Genomic DNA, 25,780 nt, shown 5'->3' with positions numbered 1-25,780 from the left:
AAATTACACACGTCAATTAATAGTTTAATTAAATTTAATCGACAAAAATCATTTCACGCAATACTTCTCCTTATTAAACCAAATACCCGGCACGCATACGTGAATAAATAAACAACACGACCACGAGGATTGCAGGCAAGATAGAAAACCGAGTCAGGTTTGAAGTTAAGTTTGACAAGCAGCGACACGCGACGTAGCGGCGAGTCAGCGAACCAAGAACTAGTAACCATAGACTATGTATAGGTCCGCCATCTTGAAATTTAAACTTCGAAACTTCAAATTCAAACTCAAATATGTACCCCATCTCCCAATTCACTTAACAGCATATCAATTTCTAACGAAGTAAGATTAAATAGCAAGCATAGTACCCCACACTTATGGGACAGAAGTACCCGTACCTGCTCGCAGCCCATTATGATTCAATGCATTGCATTATGATGAGGAAGAAATATCGAAGGAATAATCAAAATCGGACATCAATATGCTAATGCGTAAACTAAAACATCAATGCAGATAGTTGCCCTGGCATGCTGATACAGAACAATCAACCATTCACCTCAGAAAGGTTACAAGTCACCCAGTTGAAGCCCCAAAAATGCATCCAATTGGCCTCCAAAAGTAAAGCGACAATAGAATAGGAAACAACAATAATTGACAGGTGAAAAGAATGTAGTCTGAACAACCCAAAACAATGTAAGGCGTACGATTAATTAAATCAAGTTCAAGATATAAATTGATCAATCAGTTCATAACTAAACTACTATACTGTGACAGCAGCATTAACACATTAAAGTGGATGAAAGAAAGAAATACTACTAGACGTTATACTGTAATATATGAATGCAGCTCTGAGATTTCTGAACTGAAATGAACATCCCAAACCCACCAGCAGTCGCATTCTTTAGCAACATGAGACTGGTACCTTACAGTAACAAGAATAGCCAAAGGAGAGCACACTGAAATAAAGCAAAGGAAAAGGAAGCATGTAAAGCAAATAATGTAAGACAGTGGGCGAAAATGGATGTAGCAACGAAATGCACTATTGCAATCACAAAAGTGGGAATCATATAGAGTAACTGAAAAGAGCGAACTCCTCATTGCAATCAAATAAGCAGTATATTTAAAAGAGAATTATATTTAAATGGTGATTATAACAGAAACTACAATCTACACACCATCAAAGCATTCGGATGGACAAAGACTTTCGAAACCATTAACTCTAGAAAAGCAAATGCACTGAGTGAGTTAAATGAGACAAATGAGACAAATGAGACAAATAACAAATCATATCATAACACTTATAACTTCAATAACAGGATTGGTTGGATAAATGAATAGATAAATAATAATAAATAACAAACAAGTAATAGAGGCTGCCGAGTCTGAAGATGAATGAATGAGTGAATGAATGAAGAATGAGTGAAAGACAATGGGTAATGAACAAATTAAGGAATAAGAGAAACAGTAATTGAAGAAAAGAAAGGAAATTAAGGCAACTAGAAATTAAAGAAGAATTTGACGAAATTAAAGAAAGAAGGGAAAGAAAGGGAATGAAGGAATGAAAGCAGTTAATCGATCAATCAAATAAGCCTAGTCGACCAACAGATAGACGCCATACATTTATCGCATCCACCACTCACTGCACTGTACCATTGAGACTCACACTTGACATAGAACTGGAACAAAACTAAACTATAAAAGGAAACCATCTGAGCCATCATTGGAATAAGAAATGAACGCAACTAAAGTGAGGAACGGGGAAACTGAAAACTGGACCGAAGACTGTGAAGTTGAAAAGCTGAGAAGCTGAAAGCTGTGCAGTAACTGAAAGGAAAATAAAGTGAAGGCAAACAAGCAGAGGTAGTAAGTACCAAGGTACCAGCAAACCAGTACCAATAACTAAAGCGAGAATTAAACTGTAACTAAAACTAAGACTGGAACTAAACTAAAATAGAACTAAAGCTGAAACTGGAACTAAAACTGAAACGTGAAACGGAAATCTTAAAACTGAAGGTGAAAACTACGGCCAAAACTGTGACTAGAACTGAAAACTGAAACGGAAAGCTTAAACTTAAACTGAAAACAACAGCCAAAACTGTAATTAGGGCTGAGATCAATACTGAAACTAAAGACTGATAACAAAACCGAAGGCTGAACACTTAACACTGGAAAGTGAAAACCGAAAACCGAAAACTAAAACTGGAAAACTGGAAAACTGGAAACTCAAAACACTGAAAGCGCAGAAAACGCTGAAACTGAAACACTGAAAACCTGAAAAACCTGTAAAACTGAAAACCTGAAAACCTGAAAAACCTGAAAACCTGAAAACCGGAGGGTAGTCAATTAATTAAAGTAAACTAAATAAACACATAGACACGTTCAATCGCAATAGCAAAATCAATAAATAAATAGATAAATCAATCAATGATCACATATTCCGAATTGTTCAATTCATTCATTTAACGACACTTGGACACATTTCATCTCACTGCACCGCCGCCTCGTTGCGAATAGGGAAAATAATTTCGATGCCTTGAACAAAATAGAATATTATTAGAAGAAGCAAGAAACATGAAACTAATTATGGATCGCGAACTGAAAATAAAATCAACCAAACGAACCAGCCGAATAACCAAGAAATTGAGAAATCGAGAGACACATCGAGAGGCATATGTCAAGATAACACAATATGCAAGCCAAATGGCCCATCACGTTGTACCATTGACAATAGAACAATAAGAACAGTAATGATAATTAAACACGGTAATAAGGTAATGGACGAACAATAAATATAAACAACTGTAAACACGCTCAGTGCAGTACCAATGCACATAAGAACCAAATAAATGAATAAATAAAATAAATAATAATAATAATAATAATAATTAGAACTAGTAAAATACTCGCGGTACCGTAACGTCAGTGTCGTGAGTATGAAATATAGGCGTACAAAATATGAAAATGTGAAATTGTGAATATGTTGTATTTATTTATCAATTCCCAATCGGGATTTTCAGGCGCTTTTGATTAGGAGCGGTCCCGAACCTTTACATAATCATTTCTCCTCTTGCCGCACCTGTATCAAAATATAATATCAAATATCAACTAATGACTATAAAAATATAATGCAATATCAGACTCTACCAAACTTTATCAACACTTATACCCTATGCACTTATCCTACTATACATTTAGATTGCAACTATACTTATAATACTGCCGCTGTATCACATTGCCTCCCGTGTTTCCTATCAGACCTACTCTTGATTTCCCTTTTTCCTTAATCTATCAGTCTTACACTGCACACCACCTCCCCATTTACTTTCCTGCCTTTCTCGCTCCTACTTTCTTTCCTCTTTTACTTTTCCCTTTCTCTTCCCCTTATTCTCTGTCCTATTCTCCGCATAGATACACTGATTTTAAACTGAAAATACCAACTAAAAACTAAAGATACTCTTTGGCCATAAAACAAAAATCAGAACAAAACAAAATATCAAAACAAAATAAAATATCAAATTAAACTACCATACTATAATCCTACACTTAACAAAACAAAAATCTATCTTATCAAATTAACCTAACTTAACTTAAATTGTCCATGGTTTTGTACATACTTTTCTGGCCTCAACTATTCTATTCTTTGCTTAACTTATACTAAACTCTTAATTCTATGATTTCGCCTTCTTCTTGCTCTTCTCTTCGCTCTTCCCTTGTTTTCTCTATTCTCTTCCCTTTCCCTCCTTGTTCCTGTCTTCTCCTCCTTCGTCTTGACCAGTCTTCATCGCTTTCTCAATCCTGTCCCCCAGTATTTCCTTTCTCCATCCTCCTTCGTCCTCGCACCATACTAGCTCTTCTCCTTCCACCCAAATTCTTCTATTGTTATATACCACCCATCTTCCCCTTGCCCTCTCTTGTTTCGCCTTCTCCTTGATTAACCATTTGACCTTTCTTTCTTCTTTTGAAAGGTCCTCATCCACCTCCACACCCCACCTTTCCCAGATTCCATTTCTCATCCACACCATTTCCTGTTTTCTTTCTTCTTCCTCCAACTCTGTTATTACAATTCTTCTCCCCCCATCCCCTTCTCTTTCTATTGCGGTCCTTATACTTGTCTTCATCCCCAGTTCCTTTTCTAAAATCCTGTTTATGTATGTGATCTTTTCCTCCAAGCTCTCTCCCTGCACTCCTTTCCAAATTAGGCTTTTCTTTCTTCTTTCTCTTCTCATCCTCTCCATACCTTTCTAACTTCTTTAATAATACTGTCATATCTTCTTCCCTCTCCGCCATTAACACCACGTCGTCTGCATAGGCCAGGGTGCATATTATCTTCTCCCCGATCTTGATCCCTCCTATCCCCCCTTTCCTTATTTCCTCTTCCAGGTCTGCCGTCAGCAGATTATATAAAATTGGGCTCAAGGGGCATCCTTGTCTTAGGCCTCTTGCCGTCCAGAACGGTTCTGTCACCCCTTCTCTCGTCCTTACCCTACTTTTAGTCTCTCTCAATACTTCCCTTACCCTTTCTCTTAGCCCTTTCCTCACCCCTCTTTCCCTTAGCGCTTCCATCAGCACTCCTCTGTCCACTGAATCGAAGGCGGCTTTCAGGTCGACAAAGCACGCCACCACCTTCCCCTTTTCTTTCTTTATCTGCCTATTTACCACATAATTCATTGCATATATATTGTCCATAGTTCCCATTCCCTGCCTAAAGCCCGTCTGGTTGTTTGGTATCATTCCTTTGTCTTCAGCCTCTTTCCTTATTCTCTCCGTTAACACCGCCGCGTAGATCTTGTACAGTGTAGGCATCAGAGTCACTCCCCTGTAGTCACTGGTTTGCTTTCCTTTTCCCTTTTTTCTAATTGGTGCTATTATACCCTCCTTCCATCCCTCTGGCCACCCTTCTCCCCTCCATACTCTGTTACAGATTTCCCAAGTCCATTTCGATACTTCCTCCCCTCCATACTTCCAAACCTCATTTGGGATTCCATCTCCACCTACTGCTTTCCCATCCTTCAGCTTTGCTACCACTCTTCTAATTTCCTCTCTGCTTATTTCTTCTTCTTGCGTCCCCTCTTCTTCCTCCTCGGGCTTCCTCTCCCCACCCATCACCACTTTTTCTTCCGTTCCACCTAGCAGGTTCATAAAGTGGGTTTTCCACTCTTCCTCCTTTATAATCGCGTGAATCTGTTCTCTTTTCTTCCTTTCTCTGTTCACTATTCTCCATACCTCCCTATCTGTTCTGGCCGCCTCCACTTCTTTTATGAACCTCTCGTTTTCCTCTCTCTTTTTATCTTTGCATAATTTGTTGTACTCCCTCTTTGTCTTCCTGTAGCTTTCTCCCTCCGCCCGCCCCTTCCTCCAGTCTCTTAATACTCCCCTGAATTCCTTTTTCCTTTTCTTGCACTCCTCATCCCACCATCCTTTTTTCTTGGACATCTGTCCCTTTTCTCTGCTTTTTTCTAACCCTCTTTTAAATTGCTCTATCATTTCTTCCATATCCTCTTCAACTTTGCCACCCCTGCTTTTCGTCCAATTTAGTTCTTCCGTGAACTTTCTCCTCCCCTGCTCCGTCCAGTTTCCTCTCGCTATTGCTCTCCTTTCCTTTTCCACTTTCGTCCTCTGCTTCCCTCCAGCCCTCAGCTTCACTATCACCGGGTGGTGGTCTGAGTCCACATTGTCCCCTACTTCCATGCTTACTATTTTTTCCCTCCCCTCTGCTTCCGCTATCACATAATCAATCACCGTGTTTCCTCTTGCCCCTGTGTAGGTGAATTCTCCCTCTTCATCCCCTTCTATGTTTCCATTCACAATTGACCATCCCGTCTCCCTTAAGGTTTCGAGCAACCTTTTTCCCTCCCCGTTGATCTTCTTGTCCTTGGATCTTCTTCTCTCTTCCCCCTCCTCCTCCTCTTCTTTTTCTTGAGCTCCTCCTTCCTCTCCTGTTCTCGCGTTGAAGTCACCACCAATTATCGTCCTTCCCTCCCCCCCAACTTCCCCGAGACATGGTTTCAATTCTTCTATCTTTGTTTCCATGTCTCCATTTACGTACACCCCCACCAACGTCCACTTCTCCTTGCTCCCTTTGCATTTTGCCACCAATATGCCCTCACTTTCTGCTTCTTTTCTGAATCCTCCTCCTTCCCCTAACATCTCTTCTTTCACTCCCATTAACATCCCACCCATTGCTCTTCCTTTCTTGTTCCTTCTACTCGCTAGTTGTACCTCCCACCTATACCCTCTGGGTAGTCTATCTCTCATATTTTCCCACCCCCATTCCTCCAGCCATGTCTCTATGAGTACCACCGCATCCCATTTCTTTATTGTTTCCCAAAAATCTTCGTCTTTGTTTCTTACTCCAGCACAATTCCAGTATCCTACTGCCCATACTTCCCCTTCCTCTCCTTCTTTGTTTCTCTTCTCTTCCGCCCTTCTGCTTACTTCTCCAACTGCTTTTCCCTTCTTCTCACCTCTCCTTCCGCTCCCCTCTCGCCCTCCCCCCTCCGCTTTTTTTTCCTTCTTCTTTTCTTTTGCTTGCGTGTTCTTTCCAAGCTTTCTTCAGCCCCTATATCCCCTTCTCCTCTTCCCCCTTCCTTTGTCCTTCTCCTTGTGAGGCCTTCCACTCCCTCCCCTCCCAGTCTACCAACGCTCCCTTTTCCTCATCCCATCTCCACCATTTCCCCTCTATTCTTATTTTCCCGTGGTCTACCCACACGTATTTTCCTTTCTCTCTTTCTTCTCTTCCGATTTTTCTTAATGTCCATTGCATCTTCCTCTCCGCCCATGTTAGGTCGTCCTCTATCCTTTTATCCCGTCCTTTTAGCATCTTTTTGATTTCCATTACTCTCCTTTTTAGCTCGCTCGACTTTATTTTTACAAGTACCATGCTACCGTCTTTTCCTTTTTCTCTTTCTCCCCCTCCTACTGCTTTTGCTTCTTCTATTGCATCCTCCACTCCGATTATCTTTAGTATCTCCTCCGCCTTCTCCTTCGCCTCCTCTCTTTTCACTTTCGTACCTCTTATTATTATATTTTTCTTCCTCTCCTCTCTCTCTTTCTTCTCCCATTTCTTTTCTAACTCACTGATCTTTTCACTGACCTTCTCACCTCCTAACTCTTCTTTTCTTTTCTCTATAGACTCCTGCACCGTTTTGTGCACTTTCTGTTCTATTTCATTCCATCTTATCCCCTCTTTTCCTTTCTTTTCTAATTCCTCAATCTTCTTTATCAACATTTCTATCTTCCCTTCCATTTCTCTCTTTTGTTCCGCCCACATGGCCTCTCTTCTCTTCGTATCTTCTTTTAGCTTCTCCATTTCTTCTCTTACTTCATTTCCCAGGGCCCTCATATTTTCCTCCACCCTTCCCATCCTCCCTCCCAGATCTTTTCCTAGATCTTTTATTAGCTCCTTTATTTCCCCCACTCCTCCTTCACCTTCTCTTCTTTCTTTTTTCTTCTCTGGTGACCTTCCCGTTAGGCTACTCTCTCTAAACATCCACCCGCTTGTTTGCCTCCTCTCCTCCTCCTCTTTCCCTTTCTGGGGTCCTTCTTCGTTTCCTTCCTCTCTTTTTCTTTTCCACATTTCCTCTAAGTTTGACATACTTCCCAAACTCAGCGTTCTTTCCCTTCTCAGGACTTCTATATTTGAGGGCCTGCCTCTTTTTCCCCCTTTATCCGGTTTCTCGACTTCCTCCCTCGCCTCCCCTTCTTTCTTCTCCCTCGCCTCATCTTCCATTCTCTGTATTCCCGTCCTCTTCTTTACCGGCTATTCCTCTGTTCCTATAACCGCCTCTCTCTCTCCCCAGGTGTCGCTCCTTTCCTCCTCTCTTCTCTGCTTGCCGCTCTTTTCTATCTCTTCTGTATTCTAACCTCACCAACACTGCACTTACTTAGCGACGATTTTCCTCCTCTTCCCGCAAAAAATGCTTTTTCCCCACCCCCTCTCTCTATCCTTCCCGTTCTCGCTCACCCCTCCTGCAACCTTTGCACTTTGAATCTTCGCTTTTATAGCTTACCCTCTCTTCATTCGCTCCACTTATCTGGGCCCACGTTCTCACACGTCCGTCGCCTCTCTAGTCAAAAATACATTTTCGAAATTGTGAATATGAAATATGAAATTATGAAATAAGAAATATGGAATATGAAATAAATATGAAATAAATTCTGCATTATGAAATTATGAACTATGAAATAGAAAGGTGTGAAATGTGTGAAATTATAAGGTATGAATATGAATGAGCAGATAAATAAAATAAAATAAGAAACACAAATAATATATACAAATATATAAATAAGACGGAATAAAATAAAAAAATAAAATAAAATAAAGTAAAATAAAATAAAAAAAAAATAAAAAAATAAAAAGAAAAAAATAGGGTACTATGAATGAAATGAAATAAATATAATTAACGAGATAGGATGAGTAAAATAAAATAAAGTAAGATAAAATAAATGGAAAGAATAACATAAAAATAGAATTAAATGAGAGGAAATAAAACAAAATACATAATAGAAGGGGTAAACTAAAATAAGATAAGATAACGTAGTAAAATAATATTAAACTAAGCTAAACTAAACTAAACTACAGCGGATATTGAAAATACGAACGCGATACGGAATATAAAAGAATTATGAAATATGAAATATGGTCTGAAAATGAAGTCAGAAGCAAACCGAAGGTGAATGTCAATACAATACGAAATATAAAATATAAAAAATATAAATACAAAATATAAAAATACCCACACGACGAACCAACAATGTTGCAATGTAGCCACATAATTTGTCCTACTATATTTGTGATATTAAGCCGCCAAAACGAATCAAAACGAATAAAGAAAAAAGAATAATGGATAATGAATAAAGAATAAATAGCAATAAATAGCAAATTGAATTGAAGCAAGGTGAAGTAAAACTCGAAACACTAAACATCAGCAGCGAACATGACAAAATAACAAAACGACAAATGAACGTTAAAGAAATAAATAAATAAATAAATAAATTGAACAATCAGCCAAGCAGACAATTAACAATTAATTAACAATTAAGACGTTGATCGCGAAGGCTTATCAGACGATACATAATAATAATTATACCGTCGCAGATAGCAATGAAAATAAATAAATAAAATAAAATAAAATAATACGATACAGTACACTACAATACAACCGAACAACCGAACACTAGTAAGCAATAAATTAATAGTAATATCCAATGTAATAATAATAATAAGAATAAGAATAAGCTAAGGTAAAATGAAATATCAAATATAAATATAAATCTATATATTGTAACGTGGTGACACCCGTGCCCCCCCGTTACAATCGCTGCGCTTTCCCCACTTTACACTTCCACCTCAAGACCACCCGTAACCCTTCCCTCACCTAACCCTTTCCCCCTGCTCACCGGTGTCGGGCCGATGGAGGCGACGGAAGACCTACAAGGAACACCCGCAGAAGGAGCTACAAGGCCGGCGACAGACCCCTAACCCGTCCTCCAAGGAAACGGAGCAATATGGGACTTCGAAGAAATAGACGAAGCTGCCCAACTGATGCAAAACGTCCACCCGGAGCCATCTGTCGCCGAGCCCGAAGACCTCAGCCCACCCGTCATCGCGGGATATCCGCCAGCCCCATCGACCCCGAGCACCGGTATATCGAAGATCGATAATCGATCTATCCCGTTGCCGGAAGAGGCCCCCTTCCTAGTCCCATCCCCTCCCCAAAACCATCCCGCGACGGTCTCGTCGTCGCAGCAGCGACGGCGAACCGTCATTGAGCCCTAGGCTATCATTGAATGAAAGTAAAGAGCGTCAAAGCGAGAGAGAGAGAGATTTAGAGAATTCGGAAAGCGGTTTGCGATTTAAGGATTCGTGCGATTGCGAGCGAGAAGTTTGGGTGAGTCCCTTGGATTACTAATATTGTAAAGCGTGAGATCGAGGCAACGGCCACCTTCGCCCGCGTACTTACGCGTCCGCGTATCGTCGTGATTTTATAAAGATTTCCACGTCTTGCGAAACCCTTATCCAACCCCTTCTATTCCCCTCTGTAGTGATCCTCCTATGCGTAACGTGTACGAACTTCCTGGGAACCCTTCCTAACCCTGAGATCTTCTTTCCCCCGATACTCCTCCTTGCGTACTCCCCCGCGAGATATTGTAAGGGCGTAAGTGCCCCGAGACCCATCCCCTGTGAAACACCCACGATCACCCCCCTTTCCCTTCCGATTTCGATTGCCACCGCGAGTGGTTGGCGCCCAACAATTGTAACCGATTCTAACGAGGATAAAGTTTGTGTCAATAATTTTGTATAGAGTGAACCCTCGAAAAGGGTCACAATATGTATAATAAATTTCAGATATTGAAAGAAAACATCAATGCACTTTATACTTTATAAATCACTTAATAAACCGTCGCAATAAACGTAAACAAAAAAAATCCGAAGCAAACTAGATCCCAATAATGAAATGTAAACTAAGTATAAAGTAAATGTAAACTAATACGTCACTAGACCGCTGACCAAATTTCACATCGTCTGTCCTCTTCTAACCATGGCCCGAACCGCGCGTGCAGGTTGACTATCCTTGTCTAACCACAGCGGCCATCTTGAAAACCTGTCCAATCCTGCTTGCGTTTCCTTCTTCTAATTCAAATTCTTGTTCTTAAAATGTCTTAAAAATCGCATTAAAATCGCGTAATTTCACTGCAAATCACCACAAATCGCTTATAATTATCTATAGTGAACCCTAAATAATGTCAATGTTCATAATTAACGACTCGAACACCGGGAATACGCCGCGAAATCACGCGTAACACGCACAACGAATTTTAACGTATAATAATAATAATGATAATGAATTATTGCACTATTTAATCAAAAAACACATCAATAGCACTCCCGAACACGTAATAAATACTAATTTACAAAAATTTACAAAAAACGCGAATCAATAAGCCGCTTTTCACCGCGTTGCGAAACGGACCACAGAGCGACCACGAAACACGTCCGCTCTCCTCGACGCGCCGAGCGGGAATCCCCCTAACCCTAACCTTAACCTAAACCTAACCCTAACCCTAACCCTAACCCTAACCTAACCCTAACCCTTTTTTTTTTTTATTTGATAGGAGAGGAAAATGCCTTTATGCACGCGCAGGTTATCCCCTTGTCGCACTATTCGGCTAGAGGGGGCCCGGGCAGTGTGGGACTCATATCCCCTGAAGGGGGGCCTGGCTCCCGTTTGGTGAGAGCAAACCCAAAGAGGCAACCCAGAAGGGGCAATCTGATAGCCCAGAGGAGGCATCCGCGGCCTGATATACTACCCACTAAAAACCTCTCCCCTGACGTAGGCCGCCGGTACCCTTTCATCCGTTGAGGATATCCCAGTTGTACCGACGATAGCCGCAACGGCGCTTTAGCTCCCTAGCTTTCATATGCGCTTTCGTGTACCCTCAATCCGCCGTGCGCTAGGCAACCACAGGGGATTGAGGATCCACGCCATTACACCTCCGATCAAGCGGTAGGACATTTTCAACCTCTACGAGGATTTTTCTTCAGTCACGATCACAACCGGAGTACAAATCTACCGGGTGACCACCGGGGTACAAATCTACCGGGTGACCGTCCAATCTTCATCCATGATGATGTGGCTTATCCTCGAAGTCATCACGCCCACCTGACCTTCCACGAGGGCAGGCCATTTTTCTTCAACCACGACCGGCACCGGAGCTCCTGCTCAACGGGTGATCGGGCCGTGTCTTCACCAGCCTGCCATTAGCGAGGCCAGGAAACTCTCTCTTCGGCCACGACCAGGAACCGGAGCTTCTGCTCAACAGGTGATCGCGCCCCCACTTCACCTGCCTGCCATTAGCGAGGCCAGGAAACTCTCTCTTCGGCCACGACCGGCACCGGAGCTCCTGCTCAACGGGTGATCGGGCCGTGTCTTCACCAGCCTGCCATTAGCGAGGCCAGGAAACTCTCTCTTCGGCCACGACCAGGAACCGGAGCTCCTGCTCAACAGGTGATCGCGCCCCTACTTCACCTGCCTGCCATTAGCGAGGCCAGGAAACTCTCTCTTCGGCCACAACCAGGAACCGGAGCACCCTGCTCAACGGGTGATCGCGCCCCGTTTCACCCGCCTGTCCTGCGAGGACGGGTCTTATCTTTAACACGGCAAGGTCCCGGGGCGAGTTCTTCCCCCGGTCAGCCGTGCCACGTCTTTTAGACTCCAACCCTCGGTGTCCCGTTCTATACATACTCCCCACACACACACACACCGCCCCTAACAAGCATAGCGCATCAAGTGCTCAAACAAGCCAAGCAAGTAAGAGGAGGCGTGCAGATTACCCATAAAGAAAAAGAAGGTAGGCACATGTGAACCCGGCATAATACGAGTAACTTGTTCAAAAGAAGCGTCAGCAGTAATACCAACCCCAACACCAAGCACGTGGCGCCGTCGCGCCGCCAAATCGACCGTCAGAATAAATAAGAGAGTAAGAGAGGAGAAGAGAAATGCAGATCAAGCAAACCGCAAAATAATCAATAAATAACACGAACACGAGATAAATGTACCCTCAGTATGTTAAACATCTCAAATATATAATAAAGCAGACAGGAACAATTCTAAACATGTTTACAGGAAATTCCCTGAAAGGAAAAAGGAAAGGAAAAGAAAAGGAAAAGAAAAGAAAAAGAAAAGAAAAAGAAAAGAAAAAGAAAAGGAAAAGAAAAGAAAAAGAAAAGGAAAAAGAAAACTCTCAGTCCGCACGGCACCCAGCAGGGAAACGCCTAATGATCAGTGATCCGTTGATAATTGCCAAGTAGTCAAAATAAATTCAAAACTCAAAGACAAACGTTATCCTATGTAGATATAGATGGCCACGCATCGTCGCGAGACATTACCATTATAGGTACCTTTAATGGAGCAACAGCTGTATACCCAAAATTAAAGATTAGAGCGATAACAAAATATAATCTACAATAACAAAAGAGTGTAAATTGTATACATTCGACAGAATACAAGGAGCAGCATGTACAACCGAAGCAAAATATAGCTTACATAAATCATCATAACGCCCAAGATTATTATACCGCTAACCCAGTAATAATATATTAAATATTAGAATAAGGAATTTAATCCTAATTTCCAAACAAGTGACACAGCACAATGCATCATGTAAATGCTACCAGATCATACAAATTACAACATTATCGTGACCCCATTTGCATATCCATGAAGGAACTTAACACTGCAATTTACAGAAATAAAGTCAAAGATAGAAGATTACCAGCGACAATAGCCAAAACAGAGAAATGACTGGCCATACTGTATTAGTACAATAATAAGAAATAATTACATCCAAACAATCAAAATAAATTGGAAATTATGGAACTTAAATTAGAACTGCAAAAGTTAATTCAACTCCTTGCATTCCAGTCGAAGTAAACCGCTCCCAGGGCCCGTCAAGACTAATTTAAATCCAAACACGCCCTGTAGGTAGTAGTTAGTAAAATAAAGATAGTTAAAGTTAAATTGCCACTAACAAAAGAGTGATAACAAGCAACTGTAGCAGCGAGAGTAGAAAGTTAGTTAGGGGATTATAATAGTAAATACTAGACACACACGATCAACATCCAAATTAGATCGGCCACACAAGACTGCGTTGAGCTCTGCTGCATTGAGTAATAACTAAAATAAGCAGTAAAATAACTGATAATCGAGCTAGACTGCCAAAAGAAAACAAATAATCCTTTTGAGCGTAAACATCAATTTCTACCAACAATATTGCGCTTGCTTACTTTTAATCTACAAAACTATGTCCATACAATATTATGCAAAAAGAATTAAGTAAATGTAAGTTTATACATATACTATGTATATGAATTAATATGATCAAACATAACATAATAATGACACATAAGTAATCATGTAACACAATACAACAGAAAGCGCAAGAGCTCACGCACACCACGGATTAATAAATAAAGTATATTCATTACAATAATGATTTAATAGTACAACAGCCAATTTAATTCAGAGTAATTATATTTCATGTACAATTAAGCACCTGACAGATGCCAGAGCAGAAGTAAACAAACATACATAACCGATGAAGATAGGAGACCGAGTTTAACAAATAATAACCATAGACTATATAAACCCGCAGTTCAAAATTAACTCCTAAATTATTTCGTAGCAAAATAGCAAATAAGCAATGAATGTCGGGAACACCCAGTTCATCCACCTATCACCTATCCACCTTTTTTTCTTTTTTTTTTTTTTTTGGCGAGGGGATGGAAAATGCTTTATGCACACCGGGCAGGAGGGTGCAGGCCCGGTAGTGTGGGACTCCTGATACCCACTAAAAACCACCCGCCTCGTACTTACCTAGTGTCTGCAAAATGGATCCCCTAGGAAGCCGGAACTGCGTATGGCATTACTTCGGCTCCCTGGTTTTTGATCCCCTGTATCCCGTTACCTGTATATATCTTCTCCCAACCTTGTCGTTCATTGAACCTTATTCCCTTTCCTTATTCGGCATTTAAACCCTCCTACCGTGCCGTACTACTTTTATACTTCCATCCGGAGAGTACTGTTTCGTTTTCTGGTATTATTGATACGAGTAAACCCAAATTCCACGTTATCTACCTTCTCTCCCTTCCCTAGAGTGATTTTCCGTATGTAGGGCAGCCATTTCCCGGGTTATTTCCCTCTCCGTTTTTGTGCAGTGTCTGTTGCAATGTTATTAATTGTACTTATATTCTACACGTAATTCCTTGTTCCTACATTTTCCGCCTTTCTGTATCTAGTATCCTGCCTCCTATATTCGCTGTGGTTAACCTTCTGTATACTTCATCATTTTGTCTAGTCTGTATCGCATGATATTGCCACCATTTCCCTCTATATACTATATATATCATGGCCCCACTTATTGTGGAGGGTTTACCATCTATGTCCTATTGTTTCGTGTTCAAGTTGCTAGTTTCCCTTCTAACACGTAATACTTTATACCTGTCAAATTCCTTCTGAGCCGTAACTCCCCATATGCTGATATTTCAGCTTAAACTAAAAATAAAGGCCTTCCTTTTTCTAAACGTAGTTAATTGCTCGCGGTTTTTACTTTACTGTACTGTATTTTTGTTGTGCGTAGTGGCCAGTGATTTTTGCCGTCCACTCACATTCTTCTACGGAGTTATATCCATCTTCTTTGTAGGGTTATGTTTGTATACTATTCTTATGTCTGGTTTATTGTTTTACAGGATATATGGTTCGTTCCCTGCGCAACCGTTCCCTCCTCCCGTAGGCGAGGAGCTTTAAGGATCTCTACTTCTTTAATTGATCACCACGTTTCCGCATTTTATTTCTCGGTAAGTTGGACTACTCATACTTAATCCAACTTTATCTGCTCTCCATTTTCTATTTATCAGTTTTAGCTACTGTTATATGTAATTGACTCCTCGCTTGAACTAATTGGATAAATAAATAAATAAATAACCAAATAAGTAGGTAAATAAATAATTTATATGAAGACCTAAGTGAATAAATAAAAACCCAGATAACTATATCGTCAGATAAATAAAATAAATAAGATAAATAAGATAAATAAGATAAATAAGATAAATAAAATAAAATAAATAAAATAAATAAAATAATGATACGTCCCGGCGGAAAATTTGAAATTTATCCGCCTTGCGTCCCTTATCAAGCCCTTTTGGGTTACGAGAATTTCTCATGTAAGGGGCGTACAGGCGGGTGTTTCGGTTTTCCGCCAATCTTTCCATTCCTCCTCCGCCTTATACATTCTTGTCAAGTCTTTCGAGGTTACGAGGATTCCTCATGCGGGGATGTACGAGGAAGAGTTTGAGTTTAATTCTTTTCAATTTTGGACTTCCTCTATCGCTTTCTCTTCTTTACCTGCTCTACCCTGGAATCGTGTATCTTGTCAAGCTCTTTCGAGGGTTACGAGAATTTCTCATGCGAGGTACACGAGGAAAGGCCCTTTCCATTTTCTACTTTTCAATAGTTTACGTGACCCTCCTTGAAACTATCGTCGCCAGCCATTGTAATAAGAGACTAATACGCATAAAAACTCGGGTTAGTTCGAGTGAGAGAGAGAGAGAGCCGTAGCAATAACACCAGCGCTACGCAGTTAGCCAGTGCTTCGCATTTCGGGAATTTCCCTTGGTAACTGCGTAGAAACGGGAAAATCGTAATAACTCTTTTGTTAGAAACCTCTTTCTCACTCTGTTGCACAAAGCGTCAGCCGGTCCAACAAGGATCATCTTTACCTGATTGTAACAATAGTATGAGAGAGTGGATGGATGAAACAAATTTAAACAATGAAAGTAAGAATTGAGAACCCTGTTACGTGCGGAGCAGGTGTAGTGGTAGGTGACTAGTCTGCGGATTGATATGATCCGACGCAACGCTTAAACACCTTCTTTGTGAAGGTAAGATATTATAGGATTCGGATTCGGTCCAGACTTATACAAGCCTCTCGCTCGTTGGACACAAGGTTTGGGAAATACGCACTAAATAATTATCGAGATTGAATAAATAACTATTATATATTTTGCCAAAAGAAACGAAGTATGAAAATATAATGGGCATTCAAAAGATATTACAATTTTCCTTAATTACTGAGGGCAGAGTATCCAGTTTTTAATCGCACTCACCGGATATTTAGATGAACAGAAACGGTTAACGAGTTCGATCCTTCGCTCCTTTCTCTCTCTCTTCTCTCGACGCACGGATGATGATACAATGTTCTTGACAAGATGAAACTATGACTCTACACTAACAATAAATCTAAATATTTTACACTAACAGTTTTAATTACAAATGGTTTGAAAATTTGAGTCTTATTAACGAGAAAACTGAGTCTTTTCGCGTGACACTTGATTCTCACGAAACTCTGCTCGACGTATTCTGCAATACTAGATGTTTCTCGGACAGAAAGACCGCGCACCTCGTGACGGTATGGCCGTCTGTGTGGCTATTGTCCGTAACTGGGTTTTTATGAAGGCTGAAAATGCTGATTTCGCATGATTAAGAAAAGAGTTCAGTAGTATACTGACCTGTTGGAATGTCTATGCGTTGCACATAATTTTTGACGCAGCGTTTCGAGAAGAAGAGAGAATTTGTTGACGCTGGTGACTCTAAGGAGGTCAGTCAATGAACCGATTTCCTGATTGCTAACGCTTTTGCAACTTGAAATTGGAGAGAATGGAATTTCCTTTGTCGGGACGTAACAACCCTTACGAAAGCGAACGTCGCGAACGTTCGACCGCCGTTCGAAAATCAAGGGTCGTTCGGAGCAATAAACACTATTGTATCGAAATTCTAAGAACTGCCTAGCGATAACGGCAAATTTTGAACAAAGGAGCGTTCTCGAAGGAACGTTCGCCAGATCTAGAATTGTTTAAAATTTATAAAATGCGAAATGCCGAATATATCGAGGCGATAGTTTTAATGCGCGATAGATTGCATAATTCGCCACGGCGTTACAACCACCGTAAGCGCGTCATCCGCTTTTAAATATATTAAATCATACTGTGTTTTTGCAATCGGGAATGAATAATTTTGATCATGATATACGGATGACGGTTTCCTATCAGACCCGATATTTCGATTTCATCTATATTTCGATTTCATCTATATTTCAATTTTGATCTATATTTCAATATCAAATCTCAAATTGCATTCCAACTAAACTAATAGTTATATCTCGAATAAATGCCGTTAATTAATTATATGTATAAAGAGAAATACTGCGTAGTTTCTGAAAACCGTTGAGACTATCATGGCGACGAAGGAGAAAAGGAAGGAACACCAAAGAAAGGGGATGAAAGATCTTCGTCTAGCTCGCGCGTCTTAGCCAATCACCGGGCACGCGACACTTCCGAAAACGGGCTACGATTCGCTAAACCGTCTCCTCCAAGGACGATGTTCGCGCGACGGGCCCTTCGGCCGTCGATCGCGCACGAAATTTGTCACTCTTGATCGATCAATCGTAAGTACATGATCGGGAGCCCGTGTGTCCGAGAGACAGAGTTATTTGGAAGTTCGCGATATTTTCTCTGCGGTAAAGTCCTCCGCGTAGCGAGGCAGAGTGCCGTGCGAGTTAAAATAATCGGAATTCTGGATAAGGACTCATAGACGCGCACGTAAAATCTTCTCTCTCCCTAAATTTCTATCTTTTCTTTCTGATTTTAAATCGTTTGCTCGCGTAGTAATTTCGTATTAACTTCACTCCGCGTAAATCGTATATTGATCGTTTCGTAATAAATTGTAATTAATCGTAATTCGTTATTCGTTTGTCTCTCGTCGACGTACTCGTCCGTTTTAATTCATTTCCGCCGCGACAAGTGCAGTGATCAACGTCTTACCATTTCTTTGGTGTTCCATCATCAGGCGAATACAGAGAAATTTAGCTAACGAATATTATAATCTTGTTTCGCATTATACAGCGTAACGGTAAGTCGTTTCAATTACATTTTTCGATCACGACGTTCATTGATTGGCAAAACGGGCGATCTGGTCCAGCCCTTCAGGGTTACGAGAATTTCTCAGGTCAGATCGTTCCACCGTACGAGGTATCGATATCATTCAATATTAAATATTATTTTCCGTTTATTACAATTTCGAAAGTCAGTTTCTTTCCATCATCCAAAGGGCACCTTAGTCCAGCTCTTTCTATTTATTCAGTGAAGAGGTGTTTCGTCCTCTTCCTCACACCTCGGGCATAATGTCTCTTCTGTGAGTCTCATGCGTGCGAGGTGTTTCCTCGTGTACCAGTGTCCTGTCACTAGGCCCACGAGCATGCGCAGTCGCGCCCTGTCCAGGTGAATTAGGGTATCACCCAGCTTCTGTGACGGTCCCTCAAAAAGGGCCCTCGCGTGTCTCATGCCATTAGCGTTATTCCAGAGCCTGGTGAATTCCTGGTTTAACCAGTCCTTAGCCAGGCCTTTCAACGCATAGGTTGAGACACCAATGGGGTACTCATGGCATGGCTGGGAGCTTGTCGCCCCCAGTCGTGCCAATTCGTTAGCCCTCTCGTTACCTGGGATGCCAGCGTGACCTGGTACCCATAGCAGCTTGACTCTGTTGTTCAGAGATAGCTGTCTCAAAGTCAGTATACAGTCCTTGACTAGCTTAGACCCTACCTCCACTTTATGGATGGCTCCAAGCGCAGCAATACTGTCACTGCAAATGTAGATGTGTTTGCCCGCATGGTCTTTTTCCAAGTTATATTTGGCGCAGGCCCATATGGCAAACACTTCTGTTTGGAAGACCGTAACGTGGTGGCCCAGTTTATAGGTCATTTCAACCTTTGGGCTCTCCCCCGCTATCCCGGCTCCGGTGCCAGACCCGGTCTTGGAGCCGTCTGTAAACCAGACCAGCCCCCCCGGAGTCAGGATGCCGCTAGGGTCCTCTAGCCATTTCTCCCTTTCTGGGATAATCACGTCATATTCCCGTCTGAAGAGGTACACCGTCTTGCAGCGGTCACCACCGTGGGTCAGAATTAGCTCCGATCCCCGATCCCTTAGGATCTCGGTGTGCCCGCCGCTCGCCGAGCACCATTCTTCAGCTTGGTGTAGGCGGATGGCCGCTCTCCAAGCCGTTGTCATCACTGTTAAGTGGGGTGGCTTGATGTCGAGCAGTGCACCCAAAGCCATAGTGGGCGTAGTGGGAAGCGCACCTGTTATCCCCAGCAACGCTAATCGGTATATTCTTTCTATTGTCCTTCTGTGTGCTCCCCTCTTCATGGAGGTCCACCACACAATTGAGGCGTATGTTATAATTGGTTCAAGGATGGCCTGGTATATCCACCTGACCATCCCTGGTTTGAGTCCCCATGTGGGGCCAAACAGCCTGCGGCAGGCCTAGTAGGTGCTGATTGCTTTCTGGGTCTGTCTGTTTACGTGGTTCTTCCAGGTGAGTTTATTATTTAGTGTGACACCAAGATATTTTACCTCATCTGTAAGTTGTAGTTGCGTCCCAAAGAGATGAGGAGCCTTAAAATAGAATCTTCTTCTCCTTGTGAATAGGACCAACTCCGTTTTGCTCGGGTTTGCCGAGAGCGAGTGTGATCGACACCAGGATTCCACAAGTGTGATAGCCTTTTGCAACCTCCTCGCTAATTCCAACGGGTGTCTGCCTCTGACCGTGATAGTAAGGTCGTCGGCGTAACCCTGAACCGCAAATCCTTTTGTGGTGAGTATACGTATGAGTTCATCAACCACGAGGGTCCACAGCAGGGGGGACAGGACTCCTCCCTGTGGGCAGCCCCTCGCAACGTCGGCCCTCACCGTCTCCTCTCCCAGGCTTGCTGTGACTGTTCTGTTCGTCAGCATATTGTGGATCCATCTTACGACGGAATCCTTAATATTGTATCTCACCGCGGCTTCCTGTATAGCATCGTGGGGGGTGTTATCAAACGCCCCCTCGATGTCGAGGAAGACGCAGAGAGCAGATTCACCGTTCGACAGAGCATCTTCGATGGAACCTACCAGGTTGTGAAGTGCCGTCTCGGTGGATTTGCCATTTTGGTAGGCGTGTTGTGAGGGGTGCAGCGGTTTGCTGGCCAGAACCTCATCTCTGATGTACCTATCAACCAGCCTCTCCAGCGTTTTAAGCAAGAAAGAGGTGAGGCTGATGTGTCTGTACGACTTAGCAAGGTCATAGTTGTCCTTCCCTGGCTTCGGGATGAACACTACCTTGGAGTATTTCCAGGCTTTGAGCACGTGGCCCTTCGCTAGGCAGGATTTGAAGATCTGGCCCAGGCGCCTGTACAGGTCCTCCCCGCCCTCTTGTAGGAGTGCTGGGAAGATCCCGTCAGTTCCTGGGCTCTTGAATCTTTTGAAGGAGCCGATGGCCCACCTCACCCTATCCGTGTTAATCACCTTTTCAGCTATTCCCCAGTCCGCTGGAGCGGGGTCGGTGCGCGCCGTATCATTACGGCGCTGCTCCCGATCCTCTGCTACTGCGCCCGGGAAGTGTGTCTGAATGAGGTGCTCTAATGTTTCCTTGTGGTTGTTCGTTAGCCCTCCGTTTGGGAGTCTAAGACGATCCAACTTCGGTGAGGGGCCTATCGTGAAGACCTTCCTTAACCTGGCAACTACAGGTAGTGCTTCGGTTTCTTTGCAGAAGGTCTTCCAGGCCGTCCTCTTGCTAGTTCTTATCAACTTTTTGTAAGCTTGCTGGGACTTTTTGTATTTGTCCCAAGCTGGCTCCGTATTTGCCTTCATGGCTTTGTTCAGTAGTTTACGGGTAACCTTCCTGGCTTGGTCCAATTTCTTGTTCCACCAGGGGACCCTCTTACTACTGTTTCTGATTCTGACTGGGCAGGCTGCTTCATAGGCTTGAGTGATGGCGGAGCTCAGATGCTCCACCGCTTGCTCAATTTCTCCTATGGTCCTGGGACGCTGACAGTTCCCCTTCAGCCTCCCTTCTAGGCCCTCTTTATAGAGTGCCCAGTTGGTGGCCTTTGGGTTCCTGTAAGCCTCCCCAGTACCGCCGTCCCTGTCACCTGTTAATTCGAAGGTAATAAGGCGGTGGTCCGAGAGTGTGTTCTCGTCCCGTACCTGCCAGTGTTTTACGACCTGTGTCACCTTGGCGGAGCCCAGGGTCATATCAATCACCTCCTGTCTGCGGGAAGTAACAAATGTGGGTGAGGAGCCTTTGTTGAGGATCTCCAGGCCCGTGGTGGCGAGGTACTCCAGCAAAGCTGTGCCTCTGCCGTTGATGTTTGTGTTGCCCCATACGGTGTGGTGCGAGTTAGCGTCGCAACCGATCACCAGGTGCAGACCGTTGACAGCACAGTGATCTATCAGAGCCCTGAGTTCCCTCGTAGGTGGAGGTTCCTCGGAGTCATACGGCAGGTACGCCGAGCACACCACCAGCTCTGACGTATTCCCACCGAGGTTAAGTTTAACCTTAACCGCTGAAAGATCAGCTGTACAGAATTCGTTAAGTTTCAGGGCCGCTATCTTCTTCTTGACAAAGATGCAGGCCCTAGGCCTTGTGGATGTGGTGTCATAATATAGTGAGCCACACCCCGTGTTAAGCCCTCCTACACGTTCCTTGTGAATCCAAGGTTCTTGTAGGAGGGCTATATCTGTCTGCCCCATCGTTAGGCGGCGCAGAAGAATGTCTGTTGCCGCCTTGCAATGTTGCAAATTGATCTGCGAGAACCTAGTACCATCTGACACCTTGTTGGTGTCAGACGTGGTCCGGTCTCGCTTAGTCGGAGTAGGCGTGTTATGTTCCCCGCCGGGGCCCATTACGCCTACTTGTGAGGGCGGCCCCTACTGGGGCCCATCCCTCTCTTTCCCCTAGTACCGGCCTTCAGGGTGTGCGTCAGGGTACGTTGACTCCCCTTTTGCACCGCCAGAAGTCCGGTACGTTTCGTTGCCTCCGCTGTGGTCGGCCTTCCCCTTGGCATTACTGCCTTGGGGATGCTCCCACTAGACGGAGGTTGCGTTTCCGTGGCCTTCGTCCCTTGTGAGGGTCCGGCAGCCGCCATCTCTGTGTCCCACCCCCTTTAGGGTATCGGCGCAGGGGGCGAGGGTCTCCGAGGTCGCCGTTGCCAGCGCCCTGGGCTCCTCCTCTCCTCCATCCGTCCCGCTCGTCCCCGCCCCCCTTCCTCCAACGCCGGGGCTGTTGGTCCCGGTTTATTCCCGGCGACCTTGTCGGGGTTCCTCGCGTCCTCCGTGGTTCCGGCAGGTCCCTCTCTGAAGAGTGCCCTGCGTAGCCCCACGTGGACCTCCGAACCCTGCCTCTTGATGAGGCTATGTGACGCAGGGTCAACCCCCAGGACGAGAGTTACCGAATGCGGTCCCTCCCTCCTGCTCCATACTCTCCACAGATTAGTGTGGAGCCCCGGGTTTTGACCCTCCATCATCTTCAGTATGGCCTCCGTTGACACCGGGGGGCCTGGGATGACCGTCACCATCCGTTTCAGCTTAGGGAGGCGCCGGCCGTCCAGCACTTGGAAGTCCGCCCCCTCCCACGGCTTGATCCTGGTGGCAGCGGCCCTCAGCCATTCCACCGCTCCGGTGTCCACGCAGGTCACTAAGAGCAGGCCCCCTCCGAACCGGCACTCGTCGAAGCGCGGCATGGTCTCCCCTTTTTGGAGCCCACACAGCGCTCCCACGATCGCCTGTTCGATGGTGGAGGCCTGCGCCTCAGTGAGGGTTGAGTTCGGGTAGTCGGCCGGCGCAATCGCCAGCCTCCTCTCCGCCGTCAGCGCCTCACTGAAGCTTTTTGGCCAAGGAAAGACCCTTGGTCTCTTCTTCGCGCAAGGCTGGGTATTTGGGGAAACGGATGGTCGGGTCCTTTTGAGCCCCTTACCATCCGTTCCTTTGCCGCCCGCCTGCGACGTCTCTACGCGGGGTTTCCCGATGACCGGGCCCCCCCTCGCAGCGGCCGTCGCCGGGGCCAACCCCGCCTTGCACACGGTCTCAGCGGTAGCAGTCCCGTCGGAAGTCCCTGGTTGCGCTAAGCGCGCCCTGCGGGGCTTCTTCCTGGCTGCTCCGCTGAGCTTTACCTTCTTCCGTGCTTCCGGGTTCGGTTTCGGGATTTCTCACTGGTCGTCCCCGGTTGCATCGGAGGAAGGCTCCTCATTGAGGGTGAGCATGTCCAAAGCCGGCAAGGTTGTGACCTCGCCTGCCGCGGACATGCTCCCCCCAGAACCGCCCGTCAGCGGTGGTTCGGAGGCGGTCCCCAAAATTGGGTCCCCTCGCTCCTCACCTAGCCCGCTAACGGGTGGGTTTATGTAGGTGTTTGTTTTCCTGTTTGTGTCCGTGTTCGTGTCCGTGTTTGTGCCCGAGTCTGTATAAGTGATTGTGTTCCGGGTGTTTGTTTTTGTTGTAGTATTTTGTTCCATGTATGTCCCACGAGTAGTCGGGAAGTATAGGTCCACCCCTGCAGAGCCCGCTTGCAGGGGTAAGGCTAGATACAATGGGGGGACGCCTGGTACCCCAAGGGCATCGTTCGTGACACCATTACCCCGGTGCCATCCAGCTCTCGGCACGTTTGCTTACACCTTAGCTTGGGGAGCTGGTCCGCGACGGGGCTTTAGTTCCCCTCCGAGGGTTTTTAGGCCTTCAGGGGTCCCTTATAGCACCCGTTGACCGGGGCACTATGTAGGCACACCTTCCCCGTATCCCGGTCGCCGGAGGCGTCCCGTTCCACGGTACTCGAGGCCCACTTCACGCACCCGGTCGTCCTCCTATCCGCCACTCGGAGACGCGCTCGGTTGGGGCTCAGCCTGGACGACCAGAGGTCGTCCTGGTTCCCCTCGCCCCTTTCGGGGGTTGGGGCACTCCGAGAAATAAATGAAATAAATGAAATAAATGAAATAAATGAAATAAATGAAATAAATGAAATAAATGAAATAAATGAAATAAATGAAATAAATGAAATAAATGAAATAAATGAAATAAATGAAATAAATGAAATAAATGAAATAAATGAAATAAATGAAATAAATGAAATAAATGAAATAAATGAAATAAATGAAATAAATGAAATAAATGAAATAAATAAAATAAATAAAATAAATTAAATAAAATAAATAATGTCACGTCCTGTGACGCATTCTATTTGCGCGTAAATAAACATAAGTTTCCTTAATTTTGTGATTGATTTCACACTTAAAATCAGTACAATATATGTATTGTCACGTCCTGCGACGTATTCTTGAAACTCCTATTTCATCACCCAAATTCTTTAAACTTCTATTGCACCATCCAAATTCATCGTTCCGCAAATTCTGAGTGAGCAACTCAGCCGGGTCGTCGTACGGCGAGAACGCTGACGATCCGAACGAGGTGTTTCACCCGAATTGCCAAATCAAATGTCGACCTCATTTATCAATATAAAATAAAGCGACCGGGCCCGCCCGCACGCAGTCAAATTTTACCAATAGTTCTCGTAAGAAGTTCTCATAGGCGCAGTTCTTATCAGTACATCTAAACGGTTCATCGACTTATCAACATAGTACGAAACCGAAAGTATCGCGATCAGACTAAATCACTCAGACCATCTGAAAATCATTAAATCCGCGAAGATAATCCGCGAAGTACCGCTCAGAGTTCGACACTCTAGAATCTACACGACTCTGCTACGAAGCTCAGTACTTCGACAGAGCAAGATTCCGGTAATATCAATAAATTAACTAAGTCTAGCGTTTATGACTCTGCTACGAAGCTCAGGGCTTCGACAGAGCAAGATTCTGGAAGACTCGATTGTAAACGTGCGCGAATCAAGAACTGTACCAGTAACGAATAAACATTCATTGTGATCGAAAGTGCGTGATCTTCACTCGAACGTCTACCCTACCGCTCCAACACCTGGACGACACACCACCACAGGTTCCGTCCATAGATAGGTTCTACTCGTCCAGCGAAAGGTAAGTGAGAACCTCTATCTACCTGACAACGTAGATCAAATTACATAAAGTACGCCGAGGACTCAGTGAGAGAGAGAACTCCGCGACATTACAGTGGTTCCGGTACGAATCGAACGCCAACGAACGCTACTAACCTGTAATATAGGGTAGATTCAAAAAAAAAAAAAATTTAGCTCGAGAATATAAATCTTTGTCTGTAACCTTAAAAAAATCCAAGTCATTCACTTTCGAATCAATTTTATATACAACACAAGCAATTTATTGAAATACTGGTACAAAGCATACATAAAAAATACTTAAACATAAAACGAACTCATTTATTCCCTAAATAATAACAAATAATGAAAATTTCAAATGAATAATAAAAATTTTAAAC

The 25,780-nt window shown here is 43.8% G+C and overlaps 3 protein-coding genes across 3 annotated transcripts; all 3 read right to left on the bottom strand.

The window, feature by feature from the left end:
* Positions 1-3,969: 3,969 nt before the first annotated feature.
* On the bottom strand, positions 3,970-6,255 carry LOC143305845 (uncharacterized). Its single transcript, XM_076690986.1, has one exon. The coding sequence runs from the start codon at positions 6,253-6,255 to the stop codon at positions 3,970-3,972; it is 2,286 nt and encodes a 761-aa protein (XP_076547101.1).
* Positions 6,256-18,691: 12,436 nt separating this feature from the next.
* On the bottom strand, positions 18,692-19,666 carry LOC143305844 (uncharacterized). Its single transcript, XM_076690985.1, has one exon. It carries the CDS (start codon positions 19,664-19,666, stop codon positions 18,692-18,694), a length of 975 nt encoding a protein of 324 aa, XP_076547100.1.
* A 2,867-nt stretch (positions 19,667-22,533) lies between these two features.
* On the bottom strand, positions 22,534-23,109 carry LOC143305843 (uncharacterized). The gene has a single exon (XM_076690984.1). It carries the CDS (start codon positions 23,107-23,109, stop codon positions 22,534-22,536), a length of 576 nt encoding a protein of 191 aa, XP_076547099.1.
* Positions 23,110-25,780: the final 2,671 nt, after the last annotated feature.

This window comes from Osmia lignaria, chromosome 11 (assembly GCF_051020975.1).
Source record: "Osmia lignaria lignaria isolate PbOS001 chromosome 11, iyOsmLign1, whole genome shotgun sequence".
NCBI classification, from domain to species: domain Eukaryota; kingdom Metazoa; phylum Arthropoda; class Insecta; order Hymenoptera; family Megachilidae; genus Osmia; species Osmia lignaria.
This window is presented reverse-complemented; position numbering and strand designations above follow the sequence as displayed.